Genomic DNA, 18,717 nt, shown 5'->3' with positions numbered 1-18,717 from the left:
AGGAAAATATTTCAAAGGGTATTCATGCACAGGTGAGTTGTGTCAGTGTCAACCGGTAAGAATTTCTGTTATATAAAAATACTAACATTGTTTAATCACACAAATTACAGTAAAAACAAACTGCTCTACCACCTTCATGGCGAATAAAAACCTTAAAACTTAGGCTTTTACAAAAGCAACAAACTAATTTAACTACACTACAATGGTTCTATTGAACATCTTACACATCTGAGTTTTTGTTTGCGATTTCAAGTATCTCTACAGGTAACTAATATTCATCTACAGAAAGAGGAAGAAAATAGGCTATAAGAATATATACAGCACGTGCACATAATGTAGAATGCGAATAAAACACTTACGACAGAGGTGCTGAAGTAGAAGTTCTTGTTTGCCGCCTGCTTTTCAGGGCTCGAAGCTTATCGCCTTGTGTCACATTGAAGGCTTCATCGTCATCTTCATCATCACTGTACTGTATATAGAAGTGTGTTGTCAGATTGTTTAGATTACTCATCTATGTTCTATGTGGCTTTTACACTTTTTAATTACAGATTTAGAAAATAGCTATATTGAATGCATCTTTTGAATTAAGATAAGTCAGTTAAAGGGCCATGATACCCACATTTTTTCTTTCATGATTTAGAAAGAGAATGCATTTTTAAACATCTTTCTAATTTACTTCTATTATCTAATTTGTTTTATTCTCTTAATATTCTTTGCTGAAAAGCATATCTAGATATGCTCAGTAGCTGCCGATAGAAGTCTCATGTGATTGGCTCACCCATGTGCATTGCTTTTTCTTCAAATAAGGATACAGTATCTCAAAAATGAAGCAAAATAAATAATAGAAGTAAATTGTAATGTTGTTTAAATTTGTATTCTCTATCTGAATCATGAAAGAAAGATTTTGGGTTTAGTGGCCCTTTAAGCACTATGATGCAACTACACATTCTGATGTTTAAAAATATTATGCCGATTTGAATTGCTTTATCATCATTTACATACATGCAAATAGGAGATGAAAGATATGGAACTTTTGAAGCAAGAACGTGATCATTTTGACGCAATCAGATTAATCTAAAAATATTTAATTATACCAGCAAAGTTTTCAGTGTGGCACATAACTGAAAGAACAATATTTAATGTTTTATATTAGCAAAGTTTATTTCACAAATCTTTATTTGTATGTTCATTGTCTACCTTAACATTTTCTATTGTGCATGTATAAAGAGTACATATTTAATTGAAAATGGTTATAAAATGTGCTTTTCCTTTGATAATTAGCTCAAAGAAAGAGAACTTTTGCAAATCTCCACTCTACCAACTGAAACAAACTTGAATATGCCAATCACATTCCTTCTTTTCTGTTTGTTTTAGACTATCAGTATATACATTAACTCTACAAAGTATATTAAATAACCTTTAGTCTGCTGGACTGTAAAACATAAAATGAACAGACACCGTTTTTGTAATTACCACTCCAATATCTTCCTTTCCAGATGTTCTGTTCTGGATATCATTAATGGAGATGTCATCCACTCCTGAAAGTATGAACTTGACTCCCAAATTGTTCCCATTTTCTTGTTCTTTCACCTTTTTGCGGTACAGATCTCCTTCACTCCAAAGGCCCATTTGCTTGCTGCCAAAAACAGTGAGATTTAAAGGTTGTTATTAAGCTCAATATCACAAAGAAGTGCTCTTGCATAAATCACCGATCTCTATACAGCGTGAAGGACAAATGTAGGCATCCTCCGCTTTACCATTGCATGTGGTGGCTACCTATACACTTTCCCCTGCACAGAGATTTGTTAGTTTTCTAAAGGAAAACTCGCAAAGGGTCATGCATGTATAACATTATAATCTGATAGACATTGCCAAAGGCACCCTCTGCATGACAAGCAATAAGAAAGTAAGACTTCAAGAGCCCCTATCTTGGTGTCAACTCATGAGAAATCGGTTTCAAACTAGGCATCTCATGTCCTTCTGAGAGAGAGAGAGAGGGGGGGAGGCTCTAACAAAGCAACTATCCCCCACATGACTTTACGCTTTTGAATGAGGGGGCCACTTATCCCTCTATGCAGATGAAGAATGGTAATCACCTGCCCCATGGACAACAGGGATGTTTTCCAGGAACAGAAAGGTCTTAGAGCCCCTACACAAGTGGTGGTTCTAGAAAAGGCTAGTTTACATAGCAATTAAGAGGCTATATGTTGATAGAAAATGCAGAAACAAAAAATCACAACTGCAACAATTACTGACCGCTTTTAATCTTTCAGTAAACCCGATAAAACAATAAATTCACTGTTAACATAACACAGCTTCTGGTTTCACTCAAATAATTGCAATCTTGACAGGGAAAATTGATATTAATTTCAGATTTACAGAGCAGAATAAAAAGGATTTACCAGGGCTGGGCTGGGTGGAGGAAATCTGGTCTACACAGAATATTTATTTATGCAACACGTTTCCTACAAACAAGTTCTCATAGAGGTCACATGTCACTTGCAGCTAAACCTATTTCTCCTTAGCAACTGCACAAACCCTTATTTTTTTATCACATTAGAAGACAATTTTAATGGTATCACCAAATGCAAAACTTGGTAAAATAAAACAAAGTACATCAGCTGTCATGTGGCCTGTCACAGTAGCGCTGACATCCCAGGAAATCCCATGCTTGCGCACTGCAGATTAGCAAAAGGTAGTATGCAGGGGATCTTGCAGACTAACATACATTGAAGTATCTTTATCTGAAAATTTAAAATATAAATTGCATAACTGGCTCAAAGGATTGTTGGGGACAATACTTACTCTACTAAAAACTGCTGCTGAGGACCGATCACTGAGCCAGGTCTACATATCCGGACCCAGGCTATGGTTTCTGCAGCTGTCATTCTGTAATGTTTCATCATATAGCATCCAATAAGTGTGCCTGTTCTTCCAAGGCCAGCTGAAGAGTGAACAAATGTAAAAACAATTAAAAAACAACTTATATCTAGATTATATATAATTGAACTGAAAAAAGTAAGACATAGAAAGGCATACAATGCTGTACAAGATTTAGTCAGAGTAGAACTGTATACACACCTTTACAATGAACAGCTATACCTCCATCAGCATTTTCACAAATATTTAAGAATTTCTTGACAATGGAATCACTAGGGGTGCTTCCATCAATAAAGAAAAGGTCATGGTGCTCAAAACCAGCATCTGTAAACCTCTTGGCATCATACATTTTCTTGTTGAGACGTATAATGGTTGAAATGTTATGTCTTCTGAAGTATGGGAAATAAGCTTCTGGAGCATGGTGAGGGTAACCTAAAATGTGTAAGAAAAGAATGTACCAAGATATGTTGGCCATAAAATCAGTTGCACAAAACCTTTTCACCAGCTCTCTAAATTTTTTATATAATTATGAACTGGTGAAATGTGCATATAATAGGGCTCTAAACCCTGCAAGAAGGTAAACCACAGCAAAAATACCGTTATTCAAATTGATCATTCACTGCCGGAAAGAGATGCGTGGAATGGGTATTAAATATTCTACCCAGCAAAGTGAGCATATAGCCACAAATTTCTATTATCTTTCACACCCTGTCACTACAGCCAACAACGAACTAGGTGAAAGCCACACCATTCTCTCTGCATTCCACCATTTGCTGTGTATCCTGCCCAGCAGTCTCTTTGCACTGTGATGCCTGTCCTGCTGGAAGGGAACAGGGAAATGAGTCTTGCCTCAACTGTATGCTTAGAAAAGAGGTACAGACATTCAAAGGGTTAAATTAATTACCTATGTGGTTCTTAGAGTGAAAGTGTTAAAGTACTGGTGTGTGTTATTAGAAGTTAAGGCGGCAAGTCACTGTTCTGTCTATACAAATCTAAATCTAACCATCTCTATAGACCTTTCTACATACTCTAGCCATCATTCCCCCCCCCTCTCCACCATATACACACACACACAAAATCTATGCAAACCTCTCTTCCCCTATTTATCTAAATCTCTCGTAAAATGTATGTGTACCCAACTCCTAATTGAGAGTACCGTCCACCTCTGTTTAGTATGCATCTATATAACTTTCTAGTTCACTTCTAACAACATTTTCTTCATTCTCTAGGTATTTTTTTCTCTCTCTTTCTAATAAGCAGGGGCGTGCGTTCAGGAGCCAGCCCATTTCTACAGGACTATATGGCAGCAGTTTTGCAAAAACACTAGATGGCAGCGCTATTTCCTGCCATGTATTGCTCCAGATGCCTACCTAATTATCTCTTCCACAAAGAATACCATGGGAACAAAGCAAATTTGATAATAGAAGTAAATTGGAAACTTTTTTCAAATTCGAATGTTCTGTTTTGGGTTTCATATCCTTTTAATGCAGCAACTAAGCCTATTGTCATATGGCCAATTAACTCACTTGCTGGCTCTTCTATTAGATTTTTATTTATTTTTCTTTTATTTCTATTTCTCTCATTTACTAGACAGGAAAAAACAAAACAATTTATGCTCACCTGATAAATTTATTTATTTCTGGATATGGCGAGTCCACTGCATCATCAATTACTAGTGGAAATATTACTCGTGGCCAGCAGGAGGCGGCAAAGAGCACCACAGCAAAGCTGTTAAATGTCAATTCCCTTACCCATAACCCCCAGTCATTCAGCCGAAGGAAAATGAAAAAAAAAAGAAGAAAACACAAATGTGTAAAGGTGTCTGAGGTGTTAGTAAAAAAAATAACTGTCTTAAAATAAAAGGGCGGGCTGTGGACTCACCATATCTGGAAATAAATTTATCAGGTAAGCATAAATTATGTTTTCTTTCCTAAGATATGTTGAGTCCACGGCATCATTAATTACTAGAGGGAACCAATACCCAAGCTAGAAGACACATGATTACGGAGGGACAAGACAGGTAACCTAAACAGAAGGCACCACCGCTTGAAGAACCTTTCTCCCAAAATAAACCTAAGCCGAGGTAAAAGTGTCAAATTTATAAAAATTTGGAAAAAGAATGAAAGTTATATCAAGCTGCAGTCTTGCAAATCTGTTTCCACAGAAGCTTCATCCTTGAAAGTCCAGGAAGAGAAGACAGCTCTCGAGAAATGAGCCGTAATTCTCTCAGGAGGCTGCTGTCCAGCAGTCTCATCAGCCAAACGAATTATACTTCTTAACCACAGAGAAAGAGAAGTAGCAGTAGCTTTCTGACCTTTACGTTACCCAGAGAAACAAACTAACAGGGCAGAAGATAAACATTCCTCATGAGAGAAAGGATAAGGACATAAAGGAGGAACAACAATTTCCTGATTAGTATTTCTATCCAAAACTACCTTGGAAATGAAACCTTAGTACGAAGAACCAACTTATCGGCATGAAAGATAAGATAAGGCGAATCACACTGCAAGTTGAGAGTTCCGAGACTCTCCTAGCAGAAGAGAGAGCAATAAGAAACAAAACCTTTCAAGATAACAATTTAATATCTATGGAATGCAAAGGATAAAACAGTGGCTACTGCTAAACTTTAAGCACAAGGTAAAGGCTCCAAGGAGGAACAACAGACAAACTCATGCCTGGCAAAAAAATGTTTAAAAAAATTGCACATCTGGCACATCCGCCAGACGATTATGTAGTAAAAAAAGATGAAGCATAAGTCTGACCCTTCGGAGTACTGACTGACAAAAACCCTTTTCCAGACCTCCCTGGAAGGAGGACAAAATCCTAGGAATCCTGACCCTACTCCAAGCGAAGCCCTTGGATTCACACCAAGAAAGATATGACGCCATATCTTATGGTAAATCTTTCTAGCAACAGGCTTGAGAGCCTGAATTTATGGTCTCAATGACCGACTATGGTCTCAAAAACCACGCTTAAACAGAACTAAGCGTTCAATCTCCAAGCAGTCAGCTTCAGAGAAATGAAATTTGGATGAAGGAAGGTACCCTGAAGTAGGTGGTCCTTCCTCAGAGAGGCATAATCCAAAGGTGGGAGAGACAACCTCTTCACTAGGTCAGCATACTAGAACCTGCGAGGCCACGCAGAGGCTATAAGATCATTGATGCTCTCTCTTGTTTGATACGTGCAATGACTTGTGGAAAGGAGAGCAAACTGAGGAAATATGCAAGCCAGCCTGAAAACCCAAGGGACCACCAGAGTCTATCAGAGCAGCCTGTGGATCCCTTGACCTTGAACTGTACCTTAGAAGCTTGGCATTTAGCCAAGATGCCAACAGATCCAAATCCAGCATCCTTCATTTGAGGGTTAAGCTGGACAACACCTCCGGATAGAATTCCCACTCCCCGGGATGAAATATCTGTGTTCAGAAGTCCAATTCCCAATTGACCAACTCTGGAAAGTTTAAGACAGACAGCAATAGTGAGCTTCCGAAAAACAGAACAATCCAAGTCACCTCCTACATGGCTAAGGAACCCTGAGTTCCTCCTTGGTGGTTGATATAAACCACTGAGGTGATAATGTCCGACTAAAACCAAGCTATGGACGACTGAGGCCGAGCCTCATTGAAAATCGCACTCAACTCCAAGATGTTAAAGAGAAGAGCAGACACTTCAGAGTCTGTAATCCCTGCGCCTTAAACAAGACCCAGACTGCTTCCCAGCCCAGCAGGTGGGCGACCATGGCCACATCACCCAGGAAAGACTCCAGAAGCACACGCCCCGAGACAGATACTCCTGGAAAAACCACTACGGCAGAGAGACTCTTGTGGACTAATCCAGATCTATCCTCAGACGGATTTGAATGTTCTCCATATTATGGAAAATAGCAAAGGGAATGATGTCCAAGGTAACCATCAGACAAAGTCCTTCCATAGGTAGAGTCACTGACAAATGCAAATTTAGTAGCCTGCAAATCATGATTTAGGCCAGGCTATTTATAACCCATCAGTGAAAAGGGACTCGCTGTAAGGAACGCATAGCCACAGCTGGACTTGAACTCTTGACCTTCAGCTTTTAAGCAGCAAAGGATTACCATTAAGCCATTGTGGGACACGATCAGCCAGATCCAAACTCCCAACCTTCTGGTTGCAAAATTGCTAATCTACCGGACCACTAGAGCTTGCTATTGGCCGGACAGTAGATTGCAGAGATAGGAAAAGGAATAAATCCTTTATCTGATCCTTGATAGAAATCTTCTACTAGATAGAGAATCTATTAAGGTACCCAAATAAATCACTCTTGTAGATGGAACAAGGGAACTCTTTTCCAGATTAATTTCACTTCCAAGTTGGACAAGATCGCTTGAAAGAGAAATTGCTTGAAGAATAATGACACCTGAAGTAAACTGGCTTTTACTTATGGGGCTTGTCTTTTAATACTGTGGCCTTATGACTCTTAAATGACGGCTCTTTAGCCTGAAGATTTGACCCATGAGACCCAACCTATGAGGACAAGCTGTGGGTTAGCAACGTAGACAGCTCCATGAGCCAGCTCCTCTATGGGACATTTCCTACGTGAAAATATTTTTAACTGGAAGCAGTTGTTTTAACAGCATAAATGTCCACAGTTTAATATGGTCACATGAGAGGGGAGCATTATATTTGAACATAATTGTTGGGGTCTAACCCTTTTTGGATGTCATTGCCATTACTTGTCCGTATGCTCCCGCTGACTAGATGAGGGGTGAACACCATGAGGTGGGGTACTATTATGTTCAGATCTTAGCAGAGTCCCTGCTGACTAAAGGTTACCCGCAGTAGTTACAATATGCAGATCTATGCTACCCCTTACACTATATACTTTATAACTAGATTACTCTCTATAATTCATTATAGCTTTCTTTAGCCATTATATTATGTTTAGTTGAAGAGATTATTTACTATGTATTGATTAGGCTGCCTAGCATGTTTGATGAGAGGGAATCCAAAACCAGAGATTTAAATATTCTTAACCTGACTCAGGCTATATTGCACGGATCTGGGGGATTCCCTTAATAAATAATGGGGATGAAAATAGCTGTCAATGCTTAGCTGTTTAGCAATATCTGATGCCTTTACTATGCCCTATGATATTTTGTGCTATACTGCTAGTAGTACCTACCCTTTACTATGCACTTACTCCAGAAAGTTATTTGCTTCTCATATGTGGACTGCTTCTCTCACACATTTGCTGGGGTCTGCACTCACCTATCATACCATATGCTCAGAGATAAATAATAGAGACTTTAGGGTAGAATATTTATTGCAACTCCTAAACCTATAGTTACCCAGTAAGCCTTGAGCAGTTCTTTCTGTGGCAGGACTGTATACATTTATACAACCTATCATACCTAATACCTGGATTATGGGTTTATCTATTTTTCAGTGATAGATAAGGGAGACTTTAAGGTAAAATACCTTCATACTAAAGTATATTTACTGTAAATGCTATGCCTATGGTAACCTAACAAGCTTTAAGAAGTTCTATGTTAATGTTTGTTTTCCAGAACAATGGCAGGGGTTTAGAGATCAACAGCTCTTGTTTATTAATTGTATACCGGTCCCTAGCCTATGCCACTCGAGCCCCCTTTTACTACTCCCCTTATACTCAGTTTTAGATATTGTTAAGCGGCTTCACTAATATTTTATGTTTCTAGTGTAGTCAGAACATACTCTATATAACGTAATTCTTACATAGAATTGAAGCAGCCATTTAGATGGATACTAAAGATGCTAGATATGTATACTGCCATCAGAAATGTACATGTACAATGTACATCAGAAATGTACACTATTTGCGGCCTACCCTCCGCCCCCCACCATTTTTTTTGTGCGATTAGGGAAGATCTCTTTCTTCCCCGCATATCTTTTGACAGAGTTCAGTAGTCTCTGTCCAACCTGCAGAGCCTTGACTAAGACTTTTCCTGTATTTCCCTAGAATGGCTCTCGGGGTTTCAAAACAGGTAATTAAACTTTGTTTATAGTTTCCTGTCCCTTAGCAGTTTTCCTTTAGATAATAGTACTAACAATTCATATATTTCAATACAAGTTCAGTGCTAACAGACACTAAGTATAGATTAGAAACTGAAGTTTGTTCTATTTGAATACTGTATGTTCATTCCATAACTTGTATCATTCTATATATGCTGAAACTGAGATGTGTACTGTTATCTCCGTTCACATGTCCTCAAGTGCCTTGTTTTAATTTTTGGTCCCTTGACTAAGACTTTTCCTGTATTTCCCTAGAATGGCTCTCGGGGTTTCAAAACAGGTAATTAAACTTTGTTTATAGTTTCCTGTCCCTTAGCAGTTTTCCTTTAGATAATAGTACTAACAATTCATATATTTCAATACAAGTTCAGTCACATATATTGTCCAAAAAAACACCCTTACAGTACCCCAGGACCTAAAGAGTCTTTCTAGGATGACGAGACTCAGAAACTTGAGACAATCACAATTAATGGGAACAATTAATACACATCCTTCAGGCCTATGTTCGTTATGAGCAGGCCCTATTAAACCAAATGAGAATGGATACTACTTTGAAGGTCAGAACCTGAGAAACTGGAGGTAAATACCTAGATCCTGTTCCCAGACTGGGACTGGAACTATCACTCCCAGAGAGGAAAGTCCTGAACCCAGATCAAGGAATGCCTCTCGTTATACCTTTACAGGTACTCTAGAAGGAGAAATCTGCCTCTGGAAGGAAATCTTAGAATGGACTCTAAAAGACAAAACTGACCCTGCAGAAAGAGGAAAAGGAAAACTTTCTGTTAGTCGTACTCTATTGACGTGTGGCAGAAAAACCCTCAAAGCCAGAGGAAAATTCTGCCAGACCTAGCCCAAACAAGGTCCCATCCTAGAAAGGAATAGCCAGAAGCGTAGATTTGAAGGAACATAAACTATATTGAACCTGCAACTGCAGGACTATAAAGCCTTGGCTGTACCACTAACCACAGGTAGGCTTCTCAGATGACCAGTTCTCAGCCACAATGGCCAGTGGGCTAGTACAGCAAGTCTAAAAAGACAAGGCATTGCTCAAAATGAACAATAAAACCTCCAGCTTCTTATCCATTGATCCGTGAAAGGAGAAGCTACCCTCCATAGGGATCGAAGTTCTGAGCCATAGTAGAAAAGCTCCCTTCTACTTAAAGCACTGTGCATCTTAATGGAGTCAGCAACAGTAAAATCCTTTAAAGGACGGGAGACAGGTATCCCTAGTTCTATTCCTGTGAAAACATCCAAGGCACGTCTAGAAACCCTTACTCATAGGAAGGAACATCATAGAATTATAAAGTTCAGAAAACTTTCAAAGGTTAACAACAGGGGTATCGATGTCGTCCAAGTAGCCAAAACCTCCTTTAACAGTACATCTGAAGGAGACCCCCTCAGCATCAGATGAAGGAATTATACTGTGTCAATCAGATTTCACCCTCAAGTTACCGGAGAAACCTTCGCACTTTAGGAGAGCAACCTGTGTAACAAAAGGCGGAACAGAAACCTTACTATATGACTCTCTAAATGTCCTCTTGCATTTTCCCTTTAATATAGGAAATTTAGATAATGCCACAGATACCACGAAAGTTAACTGTACAGCAAAATCTATAAGCAAATATACTCAAGGAGATTGAGAGGAACCACAGGGCACTGCATGTGACACCATTGAGGCTTGGGACATTAGAGGAGAAGCTGTGGCATTGCCTGAACAGCAACGTCCAAGGAGACATTGAGCTTAGAAGCAATGCTCTCTCTCTACATTTCCAGAGATCTAGCTAAATAAATAAAATTGCATAAATGGGGACAATTTAGAACAATTTGAAGGACGCATGACAAACACAGATTCCTCTCCAAGAAGTCCTATCAAATAAAAGAATCTTAAAATGTTAATATTTAATATAAAAAGGAACTTAAATGTACTGTCACTTTAAGAACTGTGGCTACGCAAGAATTTTTCTCAACAGAAAAAAAATAGTATTCGAAACCTTTCAAAAGAGAACACAGCAAATAATTCTCTAGCCGTAACAAAACCCACAATTTACAGCTAGCCTAACCTACAAAGTCTGAAACCTACTTTGTATGTCTATTACTAATCACAGTAATAACATAGTCAGACTTGAGGCTGCTTCCCGTCACCAGAAAAAGCTAGACCAATTTGGCCCTGTAAGAACACAATATGAAAACGGCCAGAACGCTAAGATCACAAAGAGAAAGACTCTGCTCCGCTAATGACTAGAAGCGGGTCACGTGACATGTCTCTCACACAGCAAGCGTGCGCCATAGCTTCAGAAAAATAAAAATATGAGCCTGGTCCCCCACCATGCTGGAATGGCAGATAGCTGCAAGTAAACACCAACTTAAAAGCCACATGCCGACTGGGTCAGAGCTCAGTGTTTGCTTGTTGCTGCTTCGTGCAGTTGCAGCTTACAGCCCATAATGAGAATAAAGATAACGGACATTATACACACAGTCTTACTCATATTAACCATACCAGCCCCAACATAATACAATTAAAGAAGCGCACACAATTGTATAAATTATCCAGGAGCACCTAGAAGAACAGCCCACAAACAATAAAGGGATATACTTTAAAATTCAATAAAAAGTAAAACCATAGTCTCTGTCACAGCAGCAGTGCCAGCTCCCTGACTTAAAATATCCTTATAAAGGATACATTGTGTCCCAGCAATTGCAGTACAAATTTATTAGGTGCATAGTCTCCAAACCCTAGAAGACAAAATGCACTGGCAGGACGACGGCTTTCTACGACCTGTAGAAAAAAGAAAAACAGTAAACCTACTCTGGCTTTCTATAACAGGGTAGCACATATGTTAAGAAAATGCAGCAAGGCCCACCTTACAAGTTCCTAACTGCTTTAAAGCCACCACTGCCCCACTGAAGAGAGTAACGTGGAGTATGGCTAGACCCAATCTCGAAAGGAAAGAGAGCAAACCTACTCTGGCTTTTAAAATAATAAAATCTTGATTGAAGTGAAATAAATCCAATCTTCTCCAGACACCAAAACTTCACCTCCTCTTTGCACTGAAGGCAAAGAAAATGACTGGGGGGTTATGGGTAAGGGAAGTGACATTTAACAGCTTTGCTGTGGTGCTCTTTGCCTCCTCCTGCTGGCCAGGAGTGATATTCCCACTAGTAATTGATGATGCTGTGGACTCACCATATCTTAGGAAAAAGAAAGCTACTACAGCTCTCAATAGACAGACACATACAACTAATTTCTTACTTGCAATGAAATTTCTTCCTAGTAGAAATTCCCAAACCTCTTTGTCTAATACTTATTCTTGCTATCTTCTTTTAAATAAACAGAGACAAAAACAGAACGGCTTACCATTTTCCATTTTACTTTTTGGATGAGGCCCACTGAAAGCCAAAAACTTCTTAGGTATTATCCAATTAAAATCTCCATTTTCAGCCCTCTGTAGGAAAAAGGGGGTGTAATTAGTGTGCATCCACATCATCATTTGATTGCCAATACATTTTTCTGTAGGATGTGTTTAAAATTAACACCACTCTTTACATTAGGAATGTCCCAACAGTGACCCAACTCCCACATGGTTGTTTTTTTTAAGACTTCAAACCACAGTCTTTTCTTTGGTGATTTGTATAATAGCTAAAGTGGGATGTGGAAAATGGTACCGTGCTGGAGAATAATAATAAATAAATTAAAAAAAGTGTACTACATAGAACCACCAGCAGTGAACTGCACCAAAACCCACTTGACTGGTACTAAATACCATGAATTTAAATACAATTATACTAGGAACGTCTCTAAGGGCTACATTTATTAAGCTGCATTCTCAGATTTCTTGGTTATGTGGAGCAGGTTTGCATAATGAGCCTGCTGCCACATATTAAAGCATAAACCGCTTCTTTTTCCTCCCCACCACCTCAGAGGTGGCGAGAAGAATCACCCTAACACTTGCTCGTCCGGGGTGATTGGCAATCTTTCCTCTAATGCAATTGGTTGTACCAGAGCAGGAGGGAGACACTGCACAAGAATTTCCTTGTGCATTGATCATGAAAGTCAAAGTCAAAATATAAAATAGTTTACCTCCATTAGGAAACTATCCTTTGTTCTCTCAGTATGCTTTGTTGAATAGCAAACCTAGATAAGCTAAGGAGCATGCTCATGTCCAGTACACAATATGGCAGCAATGCGTTTAGCAATGTTTTAAACAATGCCATGTATTGTTGAAAACGATTGGGCAGCATTGCTTTTAATATTGCTGCAGTACCGTGCTTAAGAGCCTAGCTAGATTTGCTCTTCAACAATGGATACAAAAAGGAATTAACTCAGTTTAATAGAAGTCATTTGGAAAGTGTTTTTCCTCTATCTGAACCATGAAAGTTTAAACATTTTTACTTTTATGTCCCTTTAAAGGTTGTTTTGCGCAAGGAGCGAGACTGTAATTAGTGACCAATTACTTTATTATGTCTAGTGACCAGAAGACTGCTTGCAGCATACTTCTATACTTGAGCACTGCCCTTATGCCTCAGGCACAACTTGGCAACTAGCGACAATAGTAGACTACAAAGAATGGTTGGGTATAGTGTTAAAAGAATAAATTTATATTAGTTTACTGTAGTTTTGCAAATTACTTTAATCTTAAAGCAACAAAATTATAAACTCTTGGTACAGAGGGAGCATGAAGTTAAAAAAAATCATGCATTATCAAGTTGTGCAAGTGCCAGCTATGAATCTGATTGGCTGATGTCACATGATACAGGGGACAGGGAAACTAAAAGAAATTTGTCAGAAAAAAAAACAAATCTACTGCTCTTCTTAAAGTGTTACTGCATTGTCTTTTAATTATGCAACTCTGCTGTATTTAATAGCCCTTTAAAGTTTAAAACACTTACCTCATAATGCTGATATTCCTCTACATCAAATGAATTGAAATCAAGGAAGTCATATTGTAAAGCCTAAAATAAATTTAAAAAAAAGCAACAAACTCTTCAATAGGCAGATTCAGCTTTAGGAATATTTTCACTTCCTAATTTACCAATCAATGTACTAATTTCCTCTGACTTCATCACAAACGAACACAAATTAATACATAAAACAATCGAACAGCCACAGCAAATTAAAATCATAATACAGATTTCAGAAAGCGTATACGATACAATAACAGAAAAGAACATGTGAGAGACTTGCTATCCACTTATAATTTAAGAATTTTACTTTTCTTTCCATCAAGCCATTTTGTATCATTAACGAAAAAGCAGGCAATTTCATCTTACAATTGTAATGCTCATGTGTATTGGGAGACTTTATACTTTAATTTGTTGACTACTTGAGAGCAGATATATGTGAGAGTGTACTGTTTTGTTTGCCTAGCTGTCCCCATAATTTATATATGAAAGAACTGCAATATTGCATAGGTTTTCTACAAAGGGCCCTTACAATGATTACATGCGATTGGTGGCACTGATCCGTGTTTATGTATCTTTTACAACATATTAGATAAACCTCTCACCTTGTGCACAGCATGGAAACAGTCTAGAAGTGTTAAATGAAAATTACAGGTACCAAAAGAAGCATCCCTATAAACAGAACACATTGTCAGTGTCACACTAATATACATTACAAAACAAAAACTACACATTTAACATAAGCCACATAAATACTATTTTTTTATTATATATTTTATCTTTTTTTACATGAGACAAAGGGCAGATGCTACATTAATACACACATATTATATACAATCAAGGGAAACTAAGTCTTAAAACTGCATGTTCTTTCTGAATCATAAAGCATGTGCACAATCTCACAGGGTATACGTATACTAGTCTGTGATTGGTTGATTTATGTCACATGATACAGGAACCCGGAAAATGGGTTAAATAAAATTTATCCGAAAAAAAAAATGACTTTTCTCTACCACCAAGAGTAGGCAAAGATTCCCAAACCTCAAGAGCTCTATAAAACCCCTAACACATACCTCAGCCTAAAGTAAAGCCAAGCAAATGAGGTAAGAAAAAGGAATAAGAGCCAAAAACGGGGCAAAAAAAAACTAAAATTAGGAAAAAGCAAGGGTGGGGTCTCGTGGACTCTCACCACCATAAAAGAAATGGCTTTATCAGGTAAGTACAAATTATGTTTTCTTTCATACAGGTGGTGAGTGTAACAACAAAGAGAAATTTAAAAACAAAAAAAAATCCACAACTATTAAAAAAAATGTTTATAAATGCAATTAAAATAAAAAGGCGAGGGGCGGGGGGGTGCGGAGTTAGCGCTCAGAGAGAGTGGATGTGCCTGCATTGAGCTCCTAATGTTTTTGTAATTTAAAAGTTAATTTTGGCCATTCACACTATGGAAACGATGTGAAAAACTGAACATTTAATCTACAGCTACTACCCTCATCAAACCTGTATTTGCAGAGGGTATGACCTTAAGAAGTTGAACTAACTTACGCTACGCAGACAAGGCATAGCAACCAGGTCGCACTGATCCCTTCAGATACTGAGATTTAACTACACCCGGTTTACGATTACAGCCTTAATTATTCAGGGCAATGGAGGAAGATAATCCTATTTGTGAGATGTTGCCGAGACTTACACAGAAGGTTTCCAGGAGGTTTGGTGCCTTACATTCTCTGATCAGAAATCTGCACGAAGAGTCGGCCATCATTGAGCCAGAGACGTACGCCGAGGCGAGCAGTCAGAGGAGAAAGGCTCAGACGGGACTGTTTGCAGGAGAGAGTGGGCATGCTGTTTTGCTGTGGAGCTCAAACATAAGTCCGATGTTACTTACCTCAGTTCCAGCCTCGAGGGTTACGAAGGACATTGAGCAAGGGATCAGGGGAGTTGGCAATGGAAATGTTTGAGATGACGGATTTGGCGTCTTACATGTGGCAGACCCTCATGATCGGAAGGCTAACATCAGGTGGGATTGTCATAATTGCATGAAACCCTTTGCAAACTATCGCATCGGTACAGCTATGAGTTAGCGTAATATGCCTGAAGAGAAGCTATCTTTTACTTTGGAAAGCTAACCCGGTACATTCATTACACATTGTGACAAACGGATTACAGGCACAGAATATGGAGACCCAGGAGCCAGGGGTAAAGAAACACAGAGATTCGTACCCACAGGAAAACTAACTTCTCACAGATGGGACCTGACTGATTCGATTCCCCAGTGCCATCACTCCCACCTACGACGGTATCTAGACTCAATTGACTGCCCTGCTTTTAAAAGTTTCTGTGTGAGAGAAGGCATCGGCAGAGATATCTAGCGATGTAGGACTGATTTAAGGGCTCAACTGGATGATCTTTTTACTACCCACAAGTTGTCTGTTAAGAGATGAACTGCTCTGGATACCCCTAATACCTGCTTTTCTAGTATTGGGACGAACTGTTATATGCAAGGGGGTCTAAACACTCCCTATCAAAGTGTCACTTTATTATTATCTACCTGGTTCAATGGTATGCTCCCCTTAAGGGCTCTGTTTACTCTCGCTAGAATATAAGATGCTGAGAACTGATTAGATGCAGATAAGCTATATCCCCCTATGTTGTTTTACTCTCCCCATACTATAGTCACAGGAATTCTCTGCTGCACTTTGTACATAATAGGAAGCTAGAGAGATTCCTGTCTGCCCATACTCTATAGACTAAATATTACAAAATCTGGTTTAGCTAATACTTTTATGAGATACCACATAACAACCGTCATTTGTTATAGTAGTAAGAGGACATCTGTATACTGTCTAGCTTAAGTTAGTTTATTTAAAGAAGTACTTCCTTATAGAGGACTAAAGCACAGGTCTTTGTGGGTCTAAAACATAGGGATATCCCTTGGCAGTAGCAGTTGTCATCTATATAGTATTGAGTACTTTAAAGCTTCATATTGAGAACTTAGCTTTACCCCTTAATTAGAGCATCTTACTTTTGTACTAGCTTTAATGACCAAAACACTTTTTTTTAGCTAAAATGGTTATAAAACTATTATTATATTTTAATGCACATAATAATCACGCATGCTTACTCCTTGTAAACCTATTTAACTACAGCAGCAAGTTAACCTCTACTCATATGCGAGTGAAGTATACCTTTCCAACTCACTTCAGCAGCTTTCACGTAAAACACAAATCACAACGGCCCTGTAAGTTTACTCTTATAACCTCATACATGTATAATATACCATATACCTCTTAGTCTTTCCCAGAATCATCCCCTTAACTACACTACCAAATTGTTATCTACTGTGCTTCAGGAGTCAAGTCATACTACTCTTCAAGCATTCTGTCTTTATCATTTAATGTTTGTGACAATTACCACTTCATTTAATATAAAAATAAAAATCTACATTGCTGATTCAGTTAAAAGTCACTAGGCTTCTTAAGTTGATTTAAAAATAGCTTAATATTACTTGTTATTTTAGCATGTGCGACTTTGTTTCTATGCTTACCTTCTTTAAGCACATAGGTTCTGTTAAACAAAATTATGTTCACATTAAGTAATAGTTCTGCTCATGTTGGCTCCGCCTTCCCATCCCCATTGCCACACGCAGGCTTAGGCCTGGGCTCATATTTCATCCATATTCGCTTCATAATACCCCCCCCCCCCCCATACTGTTTCCAACATGTATAAAACATTGCTGCATTAGAACCTTGACACCTCTTTCTTTCTCTTCGCCTCTTCTTTTGACTACTACCGAGCGGTGTTTACCCGCTGATGCTGGTCAAATGAAGATACCTTGTTATAAGAAATAAGGACAGAGGGCTTAGACATTAACTATTTTATTTTTTCCAATCCTTTTATTATTCTCCTCTCTGAGGAACACCCAAATGTCTTGAGATAAAGGTGCCAAACAATTATAGATGGTCTTGTACATTAGTGCAATGTTCTCATTCTAAAATATATTACTGGAAATGTATAATTTTTGTGGTTATCATTTTAGATGCTGTATTGTTTCCTATATCAATTGGCTCATGAGTAGCCATTAAATTAACCACTGTTAAATGCTACTCAATATGTTATAAAACGAGATTCTCAAGTTATAGATAACTAAGTATTGTACAATTATCACTTGTTGTTATAGGTGATTTACAGGTCAATTGTGTATCCACTGTGCGGAAACTGCTTACCTTGATCATGTATAGTGCTTGTTATACTATTTTGTTGATTTTTTCTTTTTTGTCTCAAATGACTGAAGAACCTTTCTACCAAAAGCAGCTTCAGAAGAAGCAAAAACATCAAAATGGTGCAATTTTATAAGAGGTATGCAAAGACGACAAAGGTATGCTAATTTCTTGGAAAGTGTTTTTTCTTTTGGCCATTTCTTTGTAGTCTTTGCATACCTCTTATTAAATTGTACCATTTTGGTGTCGATTTATGAAGCTGTGGCGGATAAGGGGGCAGATACGCGCCCCTATCCGCTGCAGCTCACCTCTGGCGGGCTGAATTCTGCTGCCATAATTCAGCATTGCACATTCACGCGCGGGCAGGAGCTGTCATCTCCCCGGTCGGACAAGACCATGGAGATAAGAGGTGGCAAAAAGTTAGGGAAGCAGTGGTCTCATGACCACTGCTTCATAAATATGGACTGCAGGTTCTCTTGTGAGAACCTGCAGTCATAGGCAGGTGAAGGGGTTGAAAAATCGACCCCAAAGTAGCTGCAATGCAAATTTGATCAACTGAAGCCTCATTCTTCAAAGACCAAGTGGCGGTAACTGACCTAGTAGAATGTGCAGTAACCAAATAAGCTCTGTAAATCAAAAGCTTTAACCAATAGACTAAAGAAATAGAAGTCTTCTGACCTTTCCTAGGGCCAGAAA

General features: G+C 38.5%; 1 protein-coding gene across 7 annotated transcripts in view; it reads right to left on the bottom strand.

Moving 5' to 3' along the window:
* Positions 1–18,717, bottom strand: part of CDC14B (cell division cycle 14B) — a 389,498-nt gene that overhangs the window by 85,547 nt on the left and 285,234 nt on the right. For all 7 annotated transcript variants that reach the window (XM_053702410.1, XM_053702405.1, XM_053702407.1 and 4 more), the window contains 7 exons: positions 14,410–14,476; positions 13,793–13,855; positions 12,261–12,348; positions 3,082–3,312; positions 2,806–2,944; positions 1,474–1,636; positions 360–469 (listed from right to left, as the gene is read on the bottom strand). In XM_053702410.1, coding sequence (XP_053558385.1) covers positions 360–469; positions 1,474–1,636; positions 2,806–2,944; positions 3,082–3,312; positions 12,261–12,348; positions 13,793–13,855; positions 14,410–14,476 — 861 coding nt within the window. The remainder of the gene's footprint in view (positions 1–359; positions 470–1,473; positions 1,637–2,805; positions 2,945–3,081; positions 3,313–12,260; positions 12,349–13,792; positions 13,856–14,409; positions 14,477–18,717) is intronic.

This window comes from Bombina bombina, chromosome 2 (genome assembly GCF_027579735.1).
Source record: "Bombina bombina isolate aBomBom1 chromosome 2, aBomBom1.pri, whole genome shotgun sequence".
NCBI classification, from domain to species: domain Eukaryota; kingdom Metazoa; phylum Chordata; class Amphibia; order Anura; family Bombinatoridae; genus Bombina; species Bombina bombina.
This window is presented reverse-complemented; position numbering and strand designations above follow the sequence as displayed.